Here is a 24293-nt window from a genome sequence, read left to right on the forward strand (position 1 = left end):
GATAAAGCAACACCCTGAAGGTTTTTGTGCAATAAAGAGACATAAAGCAGCGCAAACTCAAACAAACCTAACCTGCAGCCTCTCTATGATATTCCTGTAATCCCTTGACGCAGTCACTATAGAGTCTCTGCGTGCAGCGTTGCGAGCAGTAAGCCTCCAGCTCATGGCTGTCTTCTGAACGATGTTATTGGATTTCACAAACAGGTTGTTCACCTGGTTGTCCAGGTCCACAGGTATGGCTATTGCTCTGCCTTTGGCTGGTGGATTCAGAAAGACATACAACATTAGTGTCAAATCGCTTTAGGATTAATATAAACTGTTAAACCTTTTGAATATGATGGACTGATTTTGAGAAAGACCTTGGTCTTACCAACATCAGAGAGCACTTTGATACAGCTCTCAACATGACCCTTCTGCACTGGCATCAACCAGTTGCAGTGATAGGCCCTGAAGACAGCCTGCAGCAGCTGCACAAAAACTGGTTGCCTGGTCTGGGTAAAAAAATAAGAAGAATAAGAGAAAAACAAGTGAAACTGTAGTTTATTCTTGATTGAAGTTTTCTGATAGATGTGTCTCACACGCGCACACAGTGCTGTACCTGAGCTGCTGTGATATTACTGTGCTAATCCCCGCATGCTATTGTGGTCAGTTGCTACTGCTAACCCATCAAGCAGACCTTTGCCCAAAACGCACCTGTGAAAATCTTTCATATTATTTAAAAAAATAAAGAAATCTTAGCACCCAGATCTTCTGTGCCCTTATTTAAATTGTAACCGATACCTGAAATATTTTCCCCAAAAGAGAAGCCTGAAGAGCACAGAAAACATACAGCAGGTGACAAATTAAATAGCAAACCAAGATATAGTAAAGGGTTAGGCCAACATTGTGCCACAAGAGCAGCTTAAATGTGCCTTTGTTAGCTCTCTGAAACACTACTCGAGCAATGAATGCTATTCTTTGAAGTTATTTCATTAGATTTAATGATGGCAGTGGAAAGCATTATCTAGTCCGATGGTCCAAAATCTCACAGATGTTCAGTCGGGTAGGCGGTGAAACCATAGCTTATGATTCATATCATTTTTGTGCTCATCAACCATTTAATGATCCCTGTCGATGAAGGTGCTGTCATGCGGAAATCAACTACACCCAGATGTTTCATCACTGGATAAGGGTGATTACTCAGATAAACACTGTATCGAGGTTTTTTTTTTTTTTTACCTTTAATAAACTTTTTCTATAAACAGTTTTTAAACCCTATGAAGGAAAAGAAGAAAAAATGATTCATTAACCAAGATTATTGTAAATAACTACTGGCCATGTCTGATCTTGCAATACCCGATTACCTCTACCAGAAGTTGACTAACATGCTGAAAACAGAAGTGGGAAGAGAGAGGAAACATGGTGCCAACAACCCAACCTAACCACTCCAAATATTGTTACTCAGCAGACACAGTTCTCGGGAAGTCTGAGGAAACGCTGAGTTTACCACTTACGGAAGCAGTGTCTTGGCATTTTCCCATAATTGTGCTTTTGCAAGAGAGACTCGGGCTATTGGTATAAAATTACATGAAGCAACAGTCATACAGTATATTTTATACTTATATTTGTTCTGATGGCCACATAAGGACAAACTGTTTGCTATTAGGCTTAAAGTTAGCAGGTAATAACTAGTTCCTAAAAGATAGTCTAGGCAGTTAGATTTACATGAACTCTACACGTTACTGTTATTTTCAAAATGTTGAAGTATACCAGGGCTGATATTGACATTAGCATATTTATAGCTACTGTAAAAGCTTTTTTTTTTAAAACCCCTTTGCATTATTGTAACTGGTTACCTGCAGGCTGGTGCTCTGGTCAGAAAAAGGTGAGCTGAAGAAGGTGGTCACAATGCCCATGACTGTCTCTGTCACATAGCGTTCAAGAATAGTGTCTGCATGCTTACGGTCACTTGTGTTGTTGCACACCTAAACAACAGAAATACCACATTTTGTCTTTTAGCTTGTTTGTTGTTTTATTTTTTCCTTTAATATAGCTTTTATGTCATTATTGAAATAAATATGGGGTTTCTTACTCTGCAAATGTCAACTAGGAAGTTCTCAAAGAGTTTCCACATGTGGTTGGAGGTGTAGATCTCCTTCATTTCAACCTCAGTGTCCACATAGCAGTGGTTGAGAAAGTTGATATAAGCAATCTTTACCTGAAAGGTTAAGATTAAAGTTCATGTAAAAAAGATGGCGCTAATCTAATAAAACAACAGCAATACCTGTAGAATTTGTAACTTTAGATACACCACAATTAGCTCTAGACTCCTAGTTAAGGATTTAATAGTACCACATTATGGACAAAATTCATAATGTGGTACTATTTGATACATTTGTCACTAAAGCTAACTATGTGACATTTTTAAAGCTTGACATGCAGCAAAAACAATGAATAACTGTATTGCATTAGCAATCTGTAAGACCTGCAATCCACACGAAATCAAATGTATTTTAGATAATCAGCCTCTATAGCATACCTATTGCAAGCAGTAACACTTATCTTTAGATATGGCTCCCTATCTTTATTTCTTCAATTTTTCCAGTACATTAAAATGACAAACTGTGCAGCTTATTGTTTCTCATAACTCTCAAACATTCCAGCTTATCTCACCTCAGGGATACAGTCTTCATGGGTCACCACCCGCACTATGTCATCCAGTGGCAAGAGCGAATTACACTTTATCTCTGTGTAGACGTTCTTGCCCTCAGTGCACACAGCCAAGAGCTCCACTAGGTGTATGTGGTACATTAGAGGACTGTTCTCATCCATGCGATCCCTCTCTGATCGCATCATCTGGACCAGAGTCTGGAAGGAGGCACGGTCATTATAGAAGACCAGGACATCTTCACCAGCATTCACCAGCTGGAGGAAGAAACGGATACATATTAGAACATAAGGAAACTGTGGCAGAAGTGAAACACAGTGGGGGGGGGAAAAACTGTGTAGAATTGATTTAGCACCTCTGCCATGACAATGTCTTGGCACTTTTTGATGAACTTGTTCTCTGCCTTGACAATAGTCTGTAAGAATTTCAGGTATTGGACGTTGCGGCCATGTGTTTCAATGCAGTGGACAAAGTGCTGAACCACACGCTCATTTATTTCACTGCATAGCTGGAAGTTGTTCATGAAGATATGCTGCATGGTGATGGCCTCCAGGATCTGAACACAAGAAAACAAAGACAAGAGAAGCCAGTTTTCCAAGATGTTGTTGTTGTGCAAAATCAAAATCTGTGCTTTTGTATCATTAACACTGCAAGCGTCAATCAGTGCACAAGACAGCTCACCCCTGGGTTGAGGAAAAGATTGATGTGCTTGTGTAGCAGCGCCTGGTTCTGCTGATTTCCTGCACAGAAATTCTGTAGAAACTGATGGGCTAGCTTCATAATATCCTGCATGCGTAAGTCTTCTCCCTGGAGTGGAAAAGGGCAAACGTGAAGGTTTGTCCGCTCGTACACACAAAAGAATGTGCTACTAAAAATAAAAGCAAAAAATAAACCCATTGAGAACCATTGACACCTTCTCATAAGGGATCTGTAAGAGTTCAAGAACCACAGCATGAGCCCCCATGTTCCTCAGCAGCCTCTGTTGCTGCTTCTTGCTTTTTCTACCTGACAGACCTTCTTGGACACACAACCTGCTGAGACGCAGCAGGATCTGTGAGGGAGAGGTGAGAAAAAGCAAAAACATGAGAGGAAAATATATGTAGAAAAACTCTAGTGCTGTGCAACAACATTTGCAAAATATTCAGATATGTTAAAACAATCTTTTAACAAGGTAGAAAACTTGTTACCTCCTTCACCACCCTGTAGTTGTAACTGCTTGTGCTTTCTGCTTTCTTTGGTTTGTCTATGCCCCCTGAGTCACCCTGTGAACGACATAACAGCGTGTTATAGCCTTACTCTGGTAAAAAAAACAACTATAAAACAAAAGGAATACTTTTTGGTGGATGGCTTTTCAGGGTTATGAGATTGGCTCTGTTCAGGAAATAACACCCTGCACCTTTTTATGTTCTGGCTCAGCGGCGAGCACGTCCACTACATCCATGCCCTCGTCTGGCCCCAGCCTCTTATACACCCAGAGCTCAGACTTCTCGACGATGGAGCGCAGCTGGTCCAGGTCCGACTTTATTTGCTTGTAATTTTCCACATCTTGGCTGGTGACGAGCAACTGGACCTGTAAATACAAAAATTTACTGGAAGATTAGGCAAACTGCAGAGCAAAAAGCTATACAGGATCCACAAAATGTTACTGTGAAAACCTGAATATGCATTTTGTGTCACTGAGGTTTAGAAAGATCCTCCAAAGAATAATTCTTAATATTTCAATGTTTTTCATCCATTTTAGAGCAATACAAGTATTTGCAAATCATAATATACTTAAGCAAATGTCAAAGCACAAACAAGTGTACGGGTTATTGATTTCCTTGCTTTAGTTTTAAGTTGAGGGGAGTCACTGTGAGGATACCTGCTTAAATGCCTGCAAGACCTCCTGCCTTTGGCTGAAGTGCCTGAACAGCAGATGCAGGGCTCGAGACACCAGAGGAGGATAGTCGTGCATGGTTAAATGGAGCAAGACCCTCAAAAAGGTTCGGCCACCCTGATCATCCAGGTCCAGAGGGGTGTTCTCTTCACTAGACATAAACAGAACATATACTCAGAAACACTTCTCTATTTCATATTTTCGACTCTTTCGATACTCAATGTGTGTTTACCTTCCACCAAATATCCCCTCTGCCTGCTCCTCTATGTGCTCAAAATCCAGAGCCCCTGGAATCACAGAAAATATCTCTCTAACTAACAAAGTCCATAACTTGTTCACACATTTGTGTATGATGTAGCTATGTTATTCTAAACCTGGCATGTTGTTTGGTCCTTCGACTGCTCCAGCTAAAGATATGTCATTTTGGGAATTACTCTCATCAAACTCCCTCTTAAAGATCGATAGCAGACAGGAGATCCTGTAGTCCAGGCGAACATTCAGGATGAACTGCAGTGAAGAAAAAAATCAAAAACAAACGACATACATATATAATGTGCTGTATTTATTAAGGTTATATTGAAGTATAACAATATTGTATGTCTTCCACCTGCAGGATCTCGATGATCTTGAGCTTGGTGTCCATGACCAATATGTCCTGTTTCTCTGGTTCAGTCTGGGTCTTGACTGCGTCACCATTGGGGGCCCTGGTTGAAGATGGGGGAAGGAAACCCCCCCCTCTGAGCACTACTTGGGACATCAGCTCACCAACGCCATGAATTGACCTCATCACATTACTGCCTGGAAGCATTGACACGCACGCAAAACACACAAATGAACTTCATATCCATGGGATTCCGGTCCTCATCTTGCCAGCTTGTGTCCCCTTACCTTTACTGTCATCTCCTTTGTCCAGCTTGTTGAAAGCAAAAATGGTGCTGACATGGACACAGTCTAGAATAGCCAGGAGGATCTTGGTTAGTCTCAATAAGTCACTGAAGGTGTAGAAGCCAAAATAAATCAGGTTCCTGGCCAGATTCACCACCTAAACATGGAAAGTAGATGCTTTCAGCGAGTTTGCTGATTTGATTTTCGGAGCATGACTACTATGACATGAGTGTAATTGTAGTATATCAAGAAAGCACCAGGGTGACCTCAAAGGTGAGTTTGTTCTTCTCTTTATCTGCAAAAGGGAAGCTCTGAGACACCACATCTCTTAGGTAGTTTTCAACAAATTCCATCGTTTGTGAGAATCGCTCCTTAATTTCATCTTTAGATGTTCCATCATTGTCATAGCTATAAGTAAACCATATGTAAACAACAAGTTACGAAACTGCAAACACATACATGAGAAATGCTTTACAATATGATTATATAGTTTGTCTACTCCCTCACTCGTCAATAGCAATCTCTGAAGGGATCTCAGACCACAGCCGTGCATATTTGACTGGTGTAACCTGCTCCTGAGGGTCACGATCCACATGCATGTGCAGCATCATTCGACAGAAAGAGGCTCGTAGGTCATATGGCAGGTCTTCATCTGACATACACCGCAAGATCAGGTCCACATCCAGCTGGCCAGAGATCTTGTTGATTGCCAGATACTGGCGGTCCAAACACATTCTGGCAAACAGGTTTAGCTGGTACCTGTAAGGTGTCCACACAGGTAAAGTCAGGCTCTCCTTTTGGAAAGGAAAGTGTGGTTGAACACTCAAAACCCAAGCTATTTGCCATCACAGGATACACCTTTTCCATCTTCAAGGAGCCGGCTGAGGTGCGGTATTTACCTGTAGTAACTGATCACCTCCTGGTCATCCTTCTGACCCTCCTTGGCATCCTGAGCAAGCTCCCGGATGCTTTTACTGCGGATCTCTTTAGTGTTGTCTTTCCAGAACAACCACACTTCCTCCTCGTCTTCCTCTGATTCCACAGAGTTCTCCCCGAGTGATGCTCCTTCAATCTCAAATCTCGAAAGAACCAGTCTACAGAAAAAAAGAAATCATCAAGAAAAAACTTAATACAAACAGACATTATTTGCTTTGCTAGTGTAATCATGTGGGCAGAAGAAAGCCTTTGTATCAAAAATGTTTTATTTATTCCAAAACTGCGACAAATAACCTTTGTATTTTTAATCACAGTACTGGATAAAATGCCTTTTCTAGACACCAATTAATGGGCAACTGTCAAAGTGAAACCTCAGTACATTCACAGTGACATCAAACGGAGGGAACAGGGAGGAGGTCAAGAGAGTGATGAGGACTCACTTCGTTTCTATGAGGATGTCTGCGTTAGCTGGATCCAGCACTGCATTACAGATGAGCTCCTGTGTCACAGGGATGGACTTATTCATTGACACACACAAGTCTGACAGGTAGTCCAAGAACCTGAACAAACAAAAGTATAACATTTAATCCCAAGTCTTCTTTTAAAAACCTCCACGATCTCTCAAAGCACGAGAGGTGATGAGTCTTTGAAACGAGGCTTCAGCTTTTCTGATGTCACAAAGAGTTACAGTGGGGGAAATAATTATTTGATCCCCTTTCCAATTTATCAGTTTTGCTCACTTACAAAGAAAAGATCAGTGTCTATTTTTTTGCTGGTTTCATTTTAAAGCGGGGAGATCAACCAAAAATCCAGAAAAAGAAACACATGTGGCACACAGATATCACCCATAGGACATCTAAATGATTCAGAGAAGGCTTGGAAGAAAGTACTGTGGTCTGATGAAACCAAAATCGAACCCTTTGGCATCACCTTGACCTGTTCAAGCGTGGAGGTGGAAACATTATGATTGGGGCTGTTTTTCTGCTAAAGGCACAGGATGATTATAACGCATTAAGCGGCTAATGGATGGATCATAAGATCTTTGATGAGAAAATCCCTCCCTCAGCCAGCACACTGAAGATGGGTCTTGGATGGGTGTTCCAGCATGTATGGGACCCAAAACATACCAGCAAGGCAACAAAGGAATGTCTAAAGAAGACGTGCATTAAAGTCATGCAGTGACCTAGCCTGTCTCCAGACTCAAGGGAGCTCAAGTCTTGAGTTGTCAGGTGGATGCCAAGAAACCTAGAGGATTGAGAGATTTTCTGTAAAGAGGAGTGGGACTGCACACATCTTCCCCTGAGATGTGTGCAAACCTGGTGACCAACTAAAAAAACGTCTCACCTCTGTCCTTGCCAAAAAGAGTGTACCCACCAAGCACTAAGTCATATTTTGCTTGGGGCTAAAATAGTTATTGCACTCAGTGACATGCAAATCAATGCATAATGTTTATGTAATGTGTTTTTTCTGGATTTGTGGTTCATATTCTTTCTATCTCCATTCAAATGAAACTACCATAAAAATGAGAGACTGTTCCTTTCGTTGTAACTGAGCAAACAAATAATAATTTCCTCCACTGAATGACAAAATGTTGCAACGGATGTTTATTTGATCACCAGAATGTTCTTAAGTACAATACAGACATACAGTTATGGCAACACATAACTAAGTAATGGTTTAAATTCAATTTAATTTTAATTGGATGCAGACACACACACAAACCTTGGCTCACGGTTCTTGCGCACCAGGCTAACAAACGTGTCGATCTCTGCAGCGGTAATATGTTTCTCCAGGAGCTTGCGGTTGTTATGGAGCAGAGCTGTGATTGTGTCCTCTGCCAGGACATCATAACCAATCTGTTTCTGCATGAAGCGAAACTGTTTGGCTATATACTCCTGCAAGGGAGGCAGACGCTCTCAACAAAAAGCAACAAAAGACAAACTTAAGCACATTTTAAAGAATGTCATTCATTACTTGGCCTGTCTCTCTTTATGCTCTTTCTAAAAAGCATAACCTTAAGTCGAAGCCATCATTGACTCATTTTGCCCCGTCTTTATCAGTGTGCAAAAAGAACAGCATGTCCACAATGTCCTCTTCATTTAACCTAATGAAATGACTCCTCTAACTATTACACTGTAACCAAAGAAATGGACTGTTCCTAGAAAAGCCAAATGGTAACTTTACATTTCCAAGAATTCTTTATAGAATGAGCTCATATCACACTGGCTTTGTGTGTTTGTGTCAACAGAAATTGATAAAGAGACCTGGCAGATGAACCAGCGCATACTTCAGAGTACTTTCAGTTACACATCTTGGATTCGGAATATTTTTTGCTTCAGTTATCAAATCAGTGTTATCACAGAACAATGGCTTATTTCACAAAGCAGAAATACACCTTTACAGAAACCACAGCGAGACCTGTACCCAACGTCAGATGGGAACTGCACTTATGAAGACTTCAGGCCAGACAAAAAGTACCTGGTTCTTGCGGTAGTCCTGCTGCGAGTGACGTAAAACTCTGTAACATAGGCGGCAGATGTGTCTGAAAGGGGCATGGCGCTGGTCAGCCAGCTCCTCCAGCCGCAGCATGGGCCCATCGCCGCTATCTGTAAAAGGAGCCTGCAGGAGCTTGAAGATCTGAATTTAAGAGAAATGTTAAGACAGTTGTAACAAAGACATTATACATAACTATATACAACTATGCAATACTGCTAAAGCAAATGTGGCAATGATGCCACATGTCATGAGAAGATAGAGGGACTTCAGTACGTCAGTAGGACTCAAAAAGTTCACACAGAATGGAAAATTTAACCTTGAGTGTCTAGAAAATGTTATATTTACGGTATTAAGACCTGTTTGAGAATATTCTGTTCTCTCATTAACTTCTGTCGTTCTCTGTTGGGTTTGTTAACCATGATCTCCAGAACGTCCTGTCCATTGTTGGGAATGTCCACCACAAAGAACACCAAATCCTCCAGAAGCTTGGTAACGGCTCTGATTTTATATGCAGAAATAACAGTAAGATTGTGCTTATAGTTAGAACTTAACAGTGTTTACTGTTTAACTGTCCCACTATGCATTTTTTACCTCCTCTCATTCTGCGTGATTGTGCCTTTTTCCAGCTTCCCAGCAATAGAAGCCAGCACTTTACTGGCATCGTTGGCAAAGTCAAGGTCTCTCACTTCAGCTGGGGAGACGGGCACAATGGCAAAAGCCTCTTTGTCTTCTTTGAGTGCAGAAGTTCCAATCTTGAAAAAAACAAAACGAAACAAAACAAGAATTGGTCTGTGAAACACTTGTTAAAGCTCTTTGCCCAGAACCCATAATCAAAACTGCAAAAGAGCATTTTTTGTGAAAAAAAAGAGAGCTACCCGCACTTAATATATAACAAATTTACTGCACAGCAGGTGCAGGAGGAAGAGGGAACCAATGTTATTTAGATTTGACTATAATCACTGAACTTTTGGTGACTCATTACATCCAAAACTCCAGCATAATTATAGCTCAGCATCCTGCACAATTTACTACCGATTTAGACATTATTGTAAATTAAGTGTCACTCACACGCAGCATGACAGGCTTTTCCTCCTCCTTGTCGATTGGTTGGTTGGTGCTGTGAACCCACGTGTTGGTGCACAAGTGTCTGAGGCGTACATACGAGTTTCTGAAAAGACATTTTATTGTTATGTTTTGTTCTTGTTTATATTTGCAAATTGTTTGTGCATCATAAGTGCAAAGGCTACATAACTCATGAAAAAGGTGATGCTTGAAATGACAACAATAGTTTCCATTTTTTTAAAAAATGCTCTTTTTTTAAGAAAAATCATGCATTCGAAGCAGAACCTTTGATCACCTTACAAAAGTTCACAAATATACATATGATCTGGGGCCTACATGGTCAGTCGACCACTTCCCATAAATGTGGCTAGGCAACAGCTTTCACTTCCTCGAGCTATTCTAGCGAAATTCGGTGCATTTCTTCTGCAACACTGCAAGTCTGCGTCATATTTTCTCACTCTTCACCAAACTTACACAGACACACGTTCACATAAGAACAGAATAATTATCTCCTTTACACACTTTATTATATGCTCTATCTCAACATCCTTATCTGCATTGCCATCATAAAGAACAACTACACCTGCGTAACTTCCAACATCCACTTTATCGTGAATAATCATCAGGTAGAGACTCTCTTACAACAATTATTATCGCACACACTTGCCATGCTTGTTTTGCAAACATATTACAACAGTGGTAATATACTGTGGAAGTCCCCTGCTTGTAATGTGTCTGCTGTCTGGGTTTCCGTGGAAAAAGTGACAGGGCAGGAACCAGGCAATGAATTTCTCTGTATCGCAATAACACAATAATTAGGGTGGGTCTGAAATGCTTCATCTTTTTTATCTTTCATACCTGGGAACTAGTGAGTCTCCCCCCCTTAAAGTGGTAGGGTCGAGCTCAAATATGGAAGAGATGTCATTTCCATCAGGAACAGACACAAGTGTGTACATGACTTTGTCCTGGACATTTCTCAAACGGGCTCTCATAGCTTCTTGCTCTGAGTCAAGCTGGAGGGAAAGGGGGAAAAAATAAAGTCTGATTAAAAATAAACAGCAAAATAATTTTAAAAAAAATGTCAGAGATATGTCAGTGAAAGTGTTAAAACTCAGTGTGGAAAGATTTCTAGGAACTGAAGCAAGATACTGCTAATGTATTACAGTGACCATAAATATTTCTTCCTTTTTTTTCCCCTTGTAAGTTGCATTTCCCTCGTAAAACGTCACAGTTTAATTCAGTAACTGATAATGGTTCCCACGGAAGGCATAAGACTACCTTAAATAAGTCAAAACTCAATAAACAAAAGATGTTATATGCAAAAAAGACTTAACTATAATGAATTGAAACTAATTTCCTTTTAATCTGAAGAGCAAGGCTGAGGAGGTGACTGGCTAGGATTTGGTTCACTTGTTACAGCTTGGCCAACAGATGTGAACAACTTCGGCCCGGCCTGTGAGATGAGGCCTCCTTCAAGTGCAGTGTATGGCTGAGGCACACTGCTACTGCACGTTTCAGGAACACACATTCACAGTGAAAGGCTGCCATCTGCTGTTCGCTGAAAGTTAAAACATTCACATCCAGTAAAGCTACACTGAGCCCTCTACTGGTGGAAATGGTAAACAATACAGCTCTGATTATAACACGGGAAAAGAGGCTATGCCTTCTGTTTGTTTTTTTATTCATTTTATTTTTAAGTCACAATTTGGGGTTATTGTCTCAAAGTTCTGAGTTATTAAGTTGAGATTTTGAGGAAACCCAAATGGATGCCATTATAATTATTATAAACAAGGTTCCATATTAAGAAATGAGTAGGTGAGTTTCACCAACATGGTATCTGTTAAACTAAACTATAAAATACAAATACATATGTGATATGTGAAAATAATTACACATTAGCATATATTTTTAAAAACTGAAGAATTAGACTGGAGATGCTCTTCTATACTACACAAATTCTTTCTGTGGCCATGACATTCACCTACTAAGGCTTATTAAGCACTGGATTCCAATTAAATATTTCTAAATATTCTGACTTTTTAAAAAACGTCTACTTACTGAAGAGCGTGAGTCCAGGCACTCCTCTTCATAATCTGGGTTCAGCTGCAAAAAACACAAAAGTGATTCACTACTTCGTAAAATAAATAAATAAATCCAGTCCAAAAAGCATTCGGAAGATTGTAACTTAGGAAAATGAACTGAATGTTGGGTCACTGATATTTTCTTCAGTGTAAATAAACTCTAATGGAAGTTCTTGGAATAGAAAAGCTGATGAGTAACATGTTATTAATAGGATGTTTAGATCACTTGGCTCCAATTATAACCAAAGAGGGCCTTAAAAATCACAGCTTCACATATTTGAATTAAGAGGTCTGAATCCACAGCAAAAATAAAAATGGGTTCTTTTTTTGCTGCACTCCCCCTCTTCACCTGCTTTCATGAATTTGCCCTGGTAGTTTTTGCATAATCTTGCTGTTAAAGAGCAGACAGACAAACAAATGGAGGTTGGAGGCGTGCTGACCTCTGCAGCCAGGTAGTGTCCAGTGGCCAAGTGTTTGAACCTAAACAGGCTGTTCCAGTACCCTGCGCCCCCTCGGCACGGATCGTGCTGTACGACCTGACGCAAGAGCACAAAAAGTTGATGATATAAAATAAATAGGAAACAGATCACAGTCTCTATTCAGGTTTTTGTTGCTGCAGTTCAGAAAATCTACACCTAGGATTGCATACAAGTGCACAATAGGAAAAACCAGCTCTAACAATATTCCTGCTCACTTCTATCTCCCATAGGGCTTTGCTGCTGGTTGCCGAGGTAGCTGACTGTCGTCCCGTAGTGCGTAGAAACACATATTGTTTTTTTCTGTGATCGTCACATGTAAGGAATTTCTCTTGCTCTGCATGAAACAGTCGTACCACATCACCCTGGAGAGAAGAAAAATGTAGGTTACTTTTCTCAGGTTAATCTTAAAACCACCAAAACTTGTGTGAAATGAGACTAGTTTCAACTAGTTCAGTATATGAGGAATAATAGAAAAATAATTAAACATTTTCCGGCTGCTGCCAAACATTTCATTTCATGGAGGTCGCATGGCAGACCTAGTTGCCTACGCTGTTTTAGATGTTAAAGCCCCTAATGTAGAGCTGTTTCTATAAGAGATAATACACATTTGTTAAAATGTTCTGTAAACTGATGATACTCAACTGGAAAAAAAAATATATATATATAAAAAAAAACAAGCAAACAAGCAACCAGCCCACTCAACTCTGATGAGGGAACCTTATGCAACAGCTTTTAGTTAGAGCACAGTTTCCAAAAAAGTGGACACTGTGAGATGCAATAAGATGCAAATTATTTGAATTCTATAGGAAATGGAAAACAGCACCAAAAAAAAAGCAAAGAAGAAATTCCAGATATTCCAGACTCCAGCCACTCTACAGCCCTGAATTGGACAAGCAGATAAAAATGACTGGATAGATGGGCAGACGGATGGAAATTAAATTCCTATATGGAATTTGATGCCAGCAAAATGTTTAAAAAAAGCTGTGGCGGTCTGCGAGAGGTGTGTTGCATCACCACTTCTTTTAACAATGCTAACACTGTAAGCATCTGGGTAGTACAAATAGGATTTCATAAGCTCCAGTTGTATATATCCAGAATGTGGTTTGATATAATCCTACTAAAACAAGCTTTATAGCTTTACAATAAAATAAAACATCTTTCTGCACTCCGGAACCGGCAGTCTCTGAGCCTGTAGCTTCCATGACTTCCAAAAGACGTTAACATTTCGATTAGTGAGGCCACAGGACATTTTCTGAATTTACCTAAACGTACTGTGAACGGAGAAGACGGCTGAAATTCTGGGTCAAGGTTACCTGTGCTTTTGCCGTTGACAGTAGAATTTTAAATTGCATTTATGGATCTAGCAACAAATTTGGTTCACCAGCTGTGGTTCTCACTTCCTGTGTCCTTGAGCCGATTTACCGATTTCCACTACTGAATTTGAAGAGCTGTTAATGTAGTGCTGCTGCAGGACTCTTCAGTATTGGTTTCTGGCCACTTTCTTTACATTCATAAATTCTTTAATATCACATCATCACTGTAGATGATTTAAACCCTCAGTTCTTTAGTGAGAAACGTTATTCCATCATAACTGAACCATTTACCCACGCACTCTTTCACAGAGTGGTGAACTCCAACTGAATTACACTGAAATAATCATTTGCTGTGGGAAGCTTTTTTTTTTTTTTATAAATAGTTAAATTACTTATTTAATTAGTGTAATTAATTCATTTAGCTTTTTTTTTCCTTCATGATCGCCTCCTCTGCTTGCATAAAAAACTACCAAATAGAAACTGAACACTTGCAATTCAATCAAGCTAATTTATCCGTTTCATTTGTCATTGAGGAAGAAGGGAACTGCTCGTCAGTCTGTGGGAAAGTATATAGAAACATAGCTGTGATTCTTAACGAGTTAATACAATACTTATATTAATCATATCGTGATTGTTTGATTTAAAATCCTCCGTGATGTAATGTGAAACATTACAAAACATTTGTCATTGTCCAAAAACGTATGGACTCGTAGTCTTTGTACTATTTCAGTCAAATATAGACTATGAATGTAACTAACGGAATTCTTGTTATACTGGCATTTTACAGCGTCCGAAAGGTTTTCCATAAAGCCAGACTGAACTGACTTAGATGCTGTTGTATTATTTGGTTTGTTTGTTTCTGTCATTCTATTCATGTTATAATAAAATACAGTTATGTTATAACCAGTGTTGGTCAAGTTACTTGAAAAAAAGTAATCAGTAACTAATTACTGATTACTTCCCCCAAAAAGTAATCCCGTTACTTTACTGATTACTTATTTTCAAAAGTAATTAATTACTTAGTTACTTAGTTACTTTTTAAAAACACGATTTACAACCTGAATAGGTGATAAAGCGATAGATCTTTCAGCCCAATTCTACTTTTTCTACATAATCCATCATACAAAATGTAATCAAATGGAAAGGTCCCTTTTTAAAACTTGTTTTATCAGTTTTAATCTTTTAATTTTATGCATCAAGCAAAAATTTAATTATATGCAACATTCCCTGACTGATGACACCCAGCTCTATCTGTCCATGAAGCCAGATGACACACACCAATTAGTTAAACTGCAGGAATGTCTTAAAGATATAAAGACCTGGATGGCCGCTAACTTTCTGCTTCTTAATTCAGATAAAACTGAGGTTATTGTACTCGGCCCTGAAAATCTTAGAAATATGGTGTCTAACCAGATTCTTACTCTGGATGGCATTACCTTGGCCTCCAGTAACGCGGTGAGGAACCTTGGAGTCATTTTTGACCAGGACATGTCCTTCAACGCACATATTAAACAAATATGTAAGACTGCTTTCTTCCATTTGCGCAACATCTCTAAAATTAGAAATATCCTGTCTCAGAGTGATGCTGAAAAACTAGTTCATGCATTTATTACTTCCAGGCTGGACTACTGTAATTCATTATTATCAGGATGTCCAAAAAACTCGCTGAAAAGCCTTCAGCTAATCCAAAATGCTGCAGCAAGAGTCCTGACAGGGACTAGAAAGAGAGAGCATATTTCTCCTGTTTTGGCTTCCCTTCATTGGCTTCCTGTTAAATCCAGAATTGAATTGAAAATCCTGCTCCTCACATACAAGGTCTTCAATAATCAGGCACCATCTTATCTTAATGACCTTGTAGTACCATATCACCCTATTAGAGCACTTCGCTCTCGCTCTGCAGGCCTACTTGTTGTTCCTAGAGTATTTAAAGGTAGAATGGGAGCGAGAGCCTTCAGGCCCCTCTTCTGTGGAACCAGCTTCCAGTTTGGATTCGGGAGACAGACACTATCTCTACTTTTAAGATTAGGCTTAAAACTTTCCTTTTTGCTAAAGCATATAGTTAGGGCTGGACCAGGTGACCCTGAATCCTCCCTTAGTTATGCTGCAATAGACGTAAGCTGCCGGGGGATTCCCATGATGCATTGAGTTTTTCCTTTCCAGTCACCTTTCTCGCTCACTATGTATTAATAGACCTCTCTGCATTGAATCATATCTGTTATTAACCTCTGTCTCTCTTCCACAGCATGTCTTTATCCGGTCTTCCTTCTCTCACCCCAACCGGTCGCAGCAGATGGCCGCCCCTCCCTGAGCCTGGTTCTGCCGGAGGTTTCTTCCTGTTAAAAGGGAGTTTTTCCTTCCCACTGTCGCCAAAGTGCTTGCTCATAGGGGGTCATATGATTGTTGGGTTTTTCTCTGTATCTATGAAGCGCCTTGAGGCGACTTTTGTTGTGATTTGGCGCTATATAAATAAAATTGAATTGAATTGGGAGAAATTTGTTTAATATTTAAACCTATTTTCTGCACATTCCAGCACATAATTTTTTTGTGTGTGTGTTTACACTCACTCTTTCAAATAGATGCAAGTAAAACACAGCAGAAAATAAATAAAATCAAAGACTAGCGGTCCTTTTGCTCTATTTTCACCTGTAAAGCAGGAGTAGGGTAGGCGGAGGTTTACCCTGGTGCAGGTGTGCCGCGGCGGTCAGTGCCGCGAGTTTCTCTGTGAATTTCCCATTACGTCATTGCGCACTCGGTGCTTGCTTGGAAGTTTGGGGGGGTTCGCTGTAAAAAGAAGTTGTCTTCCCACGCACAATGGACACTAATGTTTTTGTCACTTTTTATGGAATCAAACTTAAAGTAAGGTCAGTACTTCCACGCTTTAAACGCTGATACTCTCTCCCGCACTCGATATATTATCCACTGTTGATCTGCACACAGCTGTTGTCATGAATGTCGCACTCGCTTATGTCACTGTCATGAGACATTCTTGCAAAAAAAAAAAAAAAAAATCACGGTTTTAGTAACGCAGTAACGCAGCGTTCCTACGGGAAAGTAACGGTAATCTAATTACCGTTTTTGCAATTGTAATCCCTTACTTTACTCATTACTTGAAAAAAAGTAATCGGATTACAGTAATCGGATTACAGTAACGCGTTACAAGTAACGCGTTACTGCCCATCTCTGGTTATAACACATATGCAATGATTTTCTAAAAGCCATAGACAGTTTTTCTAGGCTGGTTTCTACTGTGAGACAAACCCCTTTAAGAATGGCATCCTGATTGTCGCTCCATTTCATAAACAAGACGATCTTCCAGCTGGTGTTACAGTTGACTGAATTTACCTGAAAAACAAACAATCAGAAGAATGTGAGTTGTAGCATCATGTAGTGACACTAGACCTTTCATTTGTTTTCTCATATTCTCCAAAAATCAAAAAAACAAAACATAAAATCATCATAAAATCATTTATTTTAAGATTAGATAAACATACTACTGTAAATATGAAACTAACTAATATAACATATCAAACACAGAACTGAACTTTATTCCTCTGGTTCCTCCGTTGGAGTCTGTTTGATGCCATTAACATCCAAGATTTATGTTTTCACTTTATGTTTAAACCACTTGCAGTCATCAATGAGATACAAAAGTTTTTGTGTTTGCTTTTCAAAAAGAAGAAAAATAAAAGCACTTATTTCTTAATCTTTTTGTGTTTCTACTTAATGCCCTTTGATAAATTAATGAAAACAATGTTGCTTAGTAACACAGAGCAGAAAAACAGGACAACTCTCCTAACGTATTGTTAGTTTTAGCCTTTTGTTTGATTGCGCTCAATCTAAGGAGGACACCAGAAGAAGCCTGCAGTTTAACAACAGTCAGCTGTCAGCCAAGCCGGAAAAAGCGATAATCCCTCAAACCTCATTGCATCCTGGATTATCCACGAGCTGGTGTGTGCTGGCATGAAGCGGCTGACCAGCATTCACTGGGTTCAGGACCACTTTGTCCCCGATCACCACCTGCCATTAAAACAAAGAAAAAATAAAAACATTAACAAAAAAAATAATAGTCTTACTTCTTCCGCTGTCTTAACTATAGTTGTGCAGATTCATTGTTTTATTTCTTTTATCTTTTACAGCTTTAAAAAAAAATATATTTTCAAATTCTGTGAAGTTTTAAATTTTTTTGACATCCCTCGACTTTCATTTGATTCTTGGTACTTCCATAACTGTACATGCTCTGGCTGCTTTGTAAAATTTGTGATTCTTTGACTTTAAGGAGGTTAAATTGAGTCAATCTATAGTAAACTGTGTCAAACGACTTAGTTAAAAAACATCTGCCAATGACATGCACACAGGCAATGGTCAGAGAGTATCACCATCCATTTATATGCCACTGCACTGTCTATTCTCAGCAGGTTGAGAGTGACTCCAATTATCTTTTTGTTCTTGACCTGCTGCTTAGGCTTCATGCCATAACTAATTTGAGAGGAGCTTAACAGGGAAGCCTGGACTCCACTGTAGTTCATTTTGTCCTTGGACAGCAGCCTACTACTTCCTGCCGTAGGACAGAAGAGCTGTTGCCAAAAACAGCTTTCTGATCAGAGAAAGTGGGCGCGAGCTGAATTCTGTTCAGGGATGTGATCAAACAGATGCCCAAGAGTAAGGCTAAGGAGGGCAAAGGCAACCTGCCTCTTAAAGGCCCCATGTATAATATATCATTACGAATTAATCTTTCAAATAATTAATATTAGTATGAGTTCTATAATTTTAAAAAACAAATGTAGATAATGCCTGTTTTATCTTCCCTGCAGACCTGTATAACCAACGTCTTACAAACATACCATAAATCTGGCTGAAAGTTTAAAATGGAAAAATGAAAACTTACAATTAAGAAGGTGAACATTTTGCTTAGAACTGATGGCTATGAAAATAATATTAAGTACTTGTAGTTTAATATCTCCTACTCACACCATACTAATATACTACTGCACATTAGTCACTTCATTCTAAAGGGATGTCTTAAAAATACAGGATTAAAAAAAACTCCCAGACACAGTTCAGTTGTTTGCTTTTCCTTACACTGAATTACATACAGTATAGTGGCAACACACTCTTATCTACACAATGACTCACACTGTCCCCAATGGAGCGAAGTTTGTAGAAGGGCTGTATGTAGAACCAGGAACCCTCATTTCCAGCAGTGTCCAGCATCACCCTCATGGCATTTTTCTCCAGCAGTGCCGGCAGTCGTTTGTTCACGGTCAGATATTTGTTGCTCTTCAGGTGGAGGAGCTGAGCAGAATTACATTAAACAAATGAAATGAATTAAATTCATGGCAGACAAATCAGAGGCTGAAATCTGGTGTGAGAAGGGAAGTGTGTTTGATGGACATCAGCCTGTGATCAAGGCACTCCTGATAGTGTCTGATGTTTATATAATAAAGTTTATATATGATATGAAATGGAGAGATTATTTGTCATTAATTTGTTTGTTTCCAGTATGTTTTGTTAAGGATATTTTTTTAAGGTCACTTCAGTTTAGTGTGCAGCATGAATTTGCTCATTTCAGTTTAGGGGTATTGCAATACAATACTGTAGTTTGTTTTTTAACCAAACTTCAGCAGTTTTTTAAGTTTAATTGCACTTAGCCATAATACCTACCTTTAGCAAGCTTACACTTAAATACTTTTAAAAACACTTTTAATACTAACTTAAATCTTATTAACCTACTATTTCCATTTATAAGGCAAATAACCATATTTGGTAACTTCAGTTGGACATCAAAACTGGCCTTACGCTCGCCTGCCAGCCTGAAGAACCACATGGATTTCTCCCAGGCAATCAGCAAAGATCAGGCTGCGTGACTGATAGCGATATAATTGCATCTGACTAATCAGCAGAGGCCTGGAATTTTTCAAACTTCAGTGTTCTTCTGGAATTCAGGAAATTTTGTTTTTTCCCCACTTTTATATCCTCCTAAACCAATGGTCATAACATTGAAACTAACATTGGCAAGGTGATGAAAATCACACCTTATGTGGTTGAATAGTTATGCTAAAGATTGGTGTTGTTTGTATAAGATTTCTAGAAATTAGTGAAAAATGGCAGCACTATATATGATCATATGACCTGTTCCTGTAAAACTAGTGCACGTGATACAATTTAAAGCATGTAGCAGAAAAATATACAATGACAGAAATAAGAAAATATTGTGTGTTTTTCTTATATTCCTTTTTGGAAAACATCAAAAATATGTATTTGAAACATAAAAAAGGAAAAAATCTTGAAAAATGTGCCTTTAATATTCTCCAATAACAAGTGAACTCTTATAGGTGTGAGGCACCCCTTGGAAGACTGTTAAATATCTTTAACAAACATGAAAAAACAGAGAGAGAAAAATAGTGTGTACACAAAATCACATGTGGAATAAATATAAGTGAGTTGACACATGTCAGCACAATGTAACATATACCCAGTATATTAAAATAGGAATCCTAAGAAATTCTATGAAATTTCTGCTTGTTTTTATAATTTCTATTTAATCGGTTTATTTCTGCCAGTGATGACTAATGTCAGGTGAATGCAAACTAGGTGTTAGTTACATCAAAGTTTGTGTGACCAGCTTGTAAACAGCCATTTTCCAGAGACACACCTGAATGACATTTCCATACTGAATCACTGTTCCAAGAAGCTTTTTGTTTTCAGAGTCGTTCTGCTTCTTCTCCAAGTCAGCCGCACTCTGAGATACAAAAGAGAGATGAGAGAGAAAAAACAAAACAAAACCGTATCTAACAGCTATTGCAACATAAATCACTGCCAACACTCTTACACAGTAATTCCAAAAGACCCAATCATGTTGGTTAGCCATTAACAAGGCACCACATTATTAACAAAGTTCTTAGTCAAAAATGTACGCAGCAGAGACTTTTAGCTAAAGCTCAGGCTCACATTTCCATGGAAACGCAGGCACGATCACAATCTTCCAGTTTATGACTGTGTAGTCAGATTGCAGATTGCTTTAAATGGTAATGTATTGCAGCAGAAAAAGGGAAAGGAAAATGCAGAGGGTGGAAAGATAGGACAGTAGTAGGGAAATGTCAGAAAAGTCTATAAAAGGACTTCTACTTTATAAAATACCTGCAAAACCTTTAAAAACCCACCTGAAACTGTGACACAGAGTGCACACAATCGATAGAGTGATAAACTCACTATGCTGTTTTTTAATTCAGTGTCTACAAAGTCTAGACTTCATCAAGATCATTTAAACCCAAAAAGTTAAAATAACAAAAAAAAAAAAAAATCTGACTCTTTCTTTAATGTTTATCTTGGGAGCTTTTGGGAACATGGGTGTTAACTGCAGTGGTCTGTAGTACCTGCTGGGAGGTTCACTTCACTTACATGCAACTTGTTAAGCAGCACTGACTCTGTGTTCCCTCCAGGTTTCGCCGCTTTCCAGAACTGCTTCTGGGCTGAGTAGCGGTTCATGGGACACAGTCTAAACAGACAGTCTGCACAGAGATAGAAATCACTAGCTTTAGCTGAAAAACTGGATCCAAAAACATGTTAGTAAACATCCACACACACTCAAAAAGAGATATAATATATATGTGTGTATCATTTAATCACATTAAATATCATTTAATCACATGATTTCCAATGATATCATGCTGGTGCACAGTCTAGAAACAGTTATTAAAAACAGATTTTAAAAATAAATATATATTTATTTAATTTACATAATTGAATTAACATTAAAACTAAAATAAAACCCAGGAAAGAAAAAGAAATTGGTCACCCAGGGCTAAATCCACATATTTACCAATATGCATATGTTCATATAACTTTGAAAAAAGGCAAAAAACGATCAGTCCAGATGGTTATAAAGAGAGAAAATGGTCACAATTTGCTCCGTCTGTTTCTGTCCACATTTGTCTTCTCCAGTCACTCCTTCTCTTCTCCTCCATTTAATACAGATGTAAAATATACCTCTGAGTCCAATGCAAATAATTTGTGTAACAATTTTGAAAAAAGAAGAAACAGAAGAACAGAAAAAGTAAAAAGATTGCACATGATTCTATTTTCCCTTTATGGCTAATGACTGTTCGTACATCTCCATTTTGATCTCACAACACTTTTGAAACACGTCTGTACAAAAATCTTCAAAAAAAAAAAAAAAAAAAAAAAGTCTTTTCATTTCACAAACTGGTGGATCCTTATCCAGCCATGAAAGCTGGGTTCACTGATGTTAGTGGATATGTGACCTGCTGTAGTCAGGAGAATCCGTCCACATCAGACGCTACATAATGTTCAGTTCTCAAACCAGTTGAAATCGGAGCAAATTCTCAAAAATGGTTTTGGTTGCAGACCACACTTATTATAGCTGACAATGGTAAATTAGTTAAAAATCAAACAATGTGTACAAAATATATTCATCTACTGGGTGTAAAGCCTGGGAAGGTCGGTGCTGTGTGGAAGATGGGTAACAGCCACAGCTCACACACAAACCAACAGCGTGAACAGCAAAAACACCACAGTAAGGATTATTAAAGACACTCACCTAAATAAATTAGACTTTTTTGCCATTTTAAGTTATGTGCTCAAATATTAAATAACCACAACATTTAAGCACACATTATTCTTTCAGTTCTCCAGAAAAAAAAATTCATGCATGTGTGTTCCTGCACTTCAAAAGCATTAATAATTTGCCTGCATGAAGATCAAAGGTCTTTGTCTGCTTCACGGAGCAGTCATCACAGACAACACAGCATGTGTTTGTTGTGTGTGCTTACCAGATGTATGATCATAGTAATGTATGGTTATAAGCTGTGGTTGGACTACCACACACACACACACACACCTATGTGTCTGCAATGTGATCCAGCAACACAACAAGTTGTGGTCACTCATAGGTTGTAACTGTAGCAACGATGATTTGCAGCTGTCATCAGGAGTCTCTGATTTTGCTGCTCATTTGCATAGATACTGCAAAAACCGGTCTGCAGGGAAACTAGTGTTTTTTTCATTTGCATGTGGATGCAGTTTTAACAGAGTTCCTCTTCTATCCTGGGAGACTTCCTCTTTTGTAACAAGCTCTACAGCAACTACAGCTGAATCCCTCAGAGACTTCCACAGGATGAGTACTGATAAAGCATTTCGCTGCAGAGTTATAGCCGCTTTCCTTGCTGAGTTCAACTACAATTCGACAGTGACTCCTCCCTGCGAGTCCTGGCTTTCCTCTGACTTCACCTCTCATCAAACCACAGCTTTCTTTTCTAAGAGGATGAAAAGAGGAGAAAAAAGGAGCAATGTGTCCATCCTTTCTCCATTCTCTCTCTTCTTCAGCTCTAGTTGCAGTAACATGACCAAATAAGGCCGGCCAAGAAGGGGAGTGGGATGACTGAAAGAGAGAAAGGAGGGTGGAGACTCCCCAGCCCTATATTCTGTCATCTCTCCTTCTCCTTTCTGAATTCCTCCAACCATTTCACACAGAACTTGTTCCCTCGGAGTCAACGTCTCCGTCTGTGTCTCCTAAATTGTCCTCGGGCCTCCCTTAGCCCCTCCCCATTAAATATGGTTTACTTCTTGGCCCAAAACATGGTTAGAAAAACAAAGAAAAAAGGAAGTGAAAGAGAAATGAGAAAGGCCAGAAGAGAATGAAAGAATGTAAAATAGAGCACAGAAAGGTCAACCAAGTGGAGAAATTGAGCTTTTAGATATAATCAGTGTGCATTTATGTGTTTCACATAAATCAAAACATACAATAATGGATGTGGCTTTAACTTGTAAACATAAATGAAACAATGAATACATATTTCACACAGCCTGTTTCACACGCAGCACTCCATGGAAAATATTTGGTGCATGTGACAGATAGATGATCAGCTAATAGCCACTTACCTTGCATCACAGCCAGCTGTGAGGGGAAACGTGCTATTTAAGTGAGACAGAGGTGAGAATTTCTTCCAGGGTCACTGATTTCTTTCTTTAGCACGCAAGTTCACAATTGAGCTCAGAAATAAATCTGTCTTTGATACTGGCCACCTCGTATGTACTTATAAATGCTGACCTACAATTGTTTAGCTATAAGGCGGGTACATGATAAAACAACTGAAAAGGCTAAAAGCCTATCTTAAGTCATATGACAGAAATCTTAAGCCAATGCAGAAGAAGCACTGGATTTTTAATATATACATATCTTTTCATTGTTTTGTAGGACGTCCGTAACTAATAATAGTAATAACTTTGTATCGCACTTTTCAAAACAGAGTTTCAAAGTGTTTCACAATTTGATTAAAGTAACACATTAAAGATAAGTATACATATCCCAACATCATTCCTGCATACGCACTTCCACATACACAAATAGATGTAAACCAAGGATGGGGAAAGGATTAAGAGAAAGCTACCCAATAAAAGAGAGTTTGTCAGAAGTCGTTTAAAAAAGCCGACCTGATAGGCTGAGGAAATTCGGTGGCTAGTGCCCTGTGCTTGCTCACGCACAGCCACAGTGACATAGAG

The 24293-nt window shown here is 38.9% G+C and overlaps 1 protein-coding gene across 4 annotated transcripts in view; it reads right to left on the minus strand.

Annotated features, from left to right (window-relative positions):
- The window catches only part of LOC120731701 (inositol 1,4,5-trisphosphate receptor type 1), a 76271-nt gene that overhangs the window by 41327 nt on the left and 10651 nt on the right, over positions 1 to 24293 (minus strand). For 2 of the 4 annotated variants that reach the window (XM_040028834.1, XM_040028837.1), the window contains exons 4-37: positions 21174 to 21283; positions 20428 to 20514; positions 18909 to 19067; positions 17694 to 17792; positions 17034 to 17117; positions 12678 to 12824; positions 12424 to 12519; positions 11961 to 12005; positions 10761 to 10915; positions 9909 to 10008; positions 9432 to 9592; positions 9197 to 9338; positions 8823 to 8981; positions 8067 to 8239; positions 6785 to 6904; positions 6308 to 6502; positions 5916 to 6167; positions 5675 to 5816; positions 5412 to 5565; positions 5131 to 5321; positions 4898 to 5030; positions 4756 to 4810; positions 4509 to 4674; positions 4044 to 4217; positions 3835 to 3909; positions 3561 to 3698; positions 3329 to 3454; positions 3003 to 3203; positions 2653 to 2904; positions 2072 to 2197; positions 1836 to 1964; positions 781 to 807; positions 371 to 491; positions 73 to 257 (exon numbers count right to left, since the gene is read on the minus strand). In XM_040028834.1, the coding sequence (XP_039884768.1) occupies positions 73 to 257; positions 371 to 491; positions 781 to 807; positions 1836 to 1964; positions 2072 to 2197; positions 2653 to 2904; positions 3003 to 3203; positions 3329 to 3454; positions 3561 to 3698; positions 3835 to 3909; positions 4044 to 4217; positions 4509 to 4674; positions 4756 to 4810; positions 4898 to 5030; positions 5131 to 5321; positions 5412 to 5565; positions 5675 to 5816; positions 5916 to 6167; positions 6308 to 6502; positions 6785 to 6904; positions 8067 to 8239; positions 8823 to 8981; positions 9197 to 9338; positions 9432 to 9592; positions 9909 to 10008; positions 10761 to 10915; positions 11961 to 12005; positions 12424 to 12519; positions 12678 to 12824; positions 17034 to 17117; positions 17694 to 17792; positions 18909 to 19067; positions 20428 to 20514; positions 21174 to 21283 (4679 nt within the window). The remainder of the gene's footprint in view (positions 1 to 72; positions 258 to 370; positions 492 to 780; positions 808 to 1835; positions 1965 to 2071; positions 2198 to 2652; positions 2905 to 3002; positions 3204 to 3328; positions 3455 to 3560; positions 3699 to 3834; positions 3910 to 4043; positions 4218 to 4508; positions 4675 to 4755; positions 4811 to 4897; positions 5031 to 5130; positions 5322 to 5411; positions 5566 to 5674; positions 5817 to 5915; positions 6168 to 6307; positions 6503 to 6784; positions 6905 to 8066; positions 8240 to 8822; positions 8982 to 9196; positions 9339 to 9431; positions 9593 to 9908; positions 10009 to 10760; positions 10916 to 11960; positions 12006 to 12423; positions 12520 to 12677; positions 12825 to 17033; positions 17118 to 17693; positions 17793 to 18908; positions 19068 to 20427; positions 20515 to 21173; positions 21284 to 24293) is intronic. The other 2 variants (XM_040028836.1, XM_040028835.1) reach the window with 1 other exon arrangement.

Source organism: Simochromis diagramma, unplaced genomic scaffold, assembly GCF_900408965.1.
Source record: "Simochromis diagramma unplaced genomic scaffold, fSimDia1.1 OVJJ01000483.1, whole genome shotgun sequence".
NCBI classification, from domain to species: domain Eukaryota; kingdom Metazoa; phylum Chordata; class Actinopteri; order Cichliformes; family Cichlidae; genus Simochromis; species Simochromis diagramma.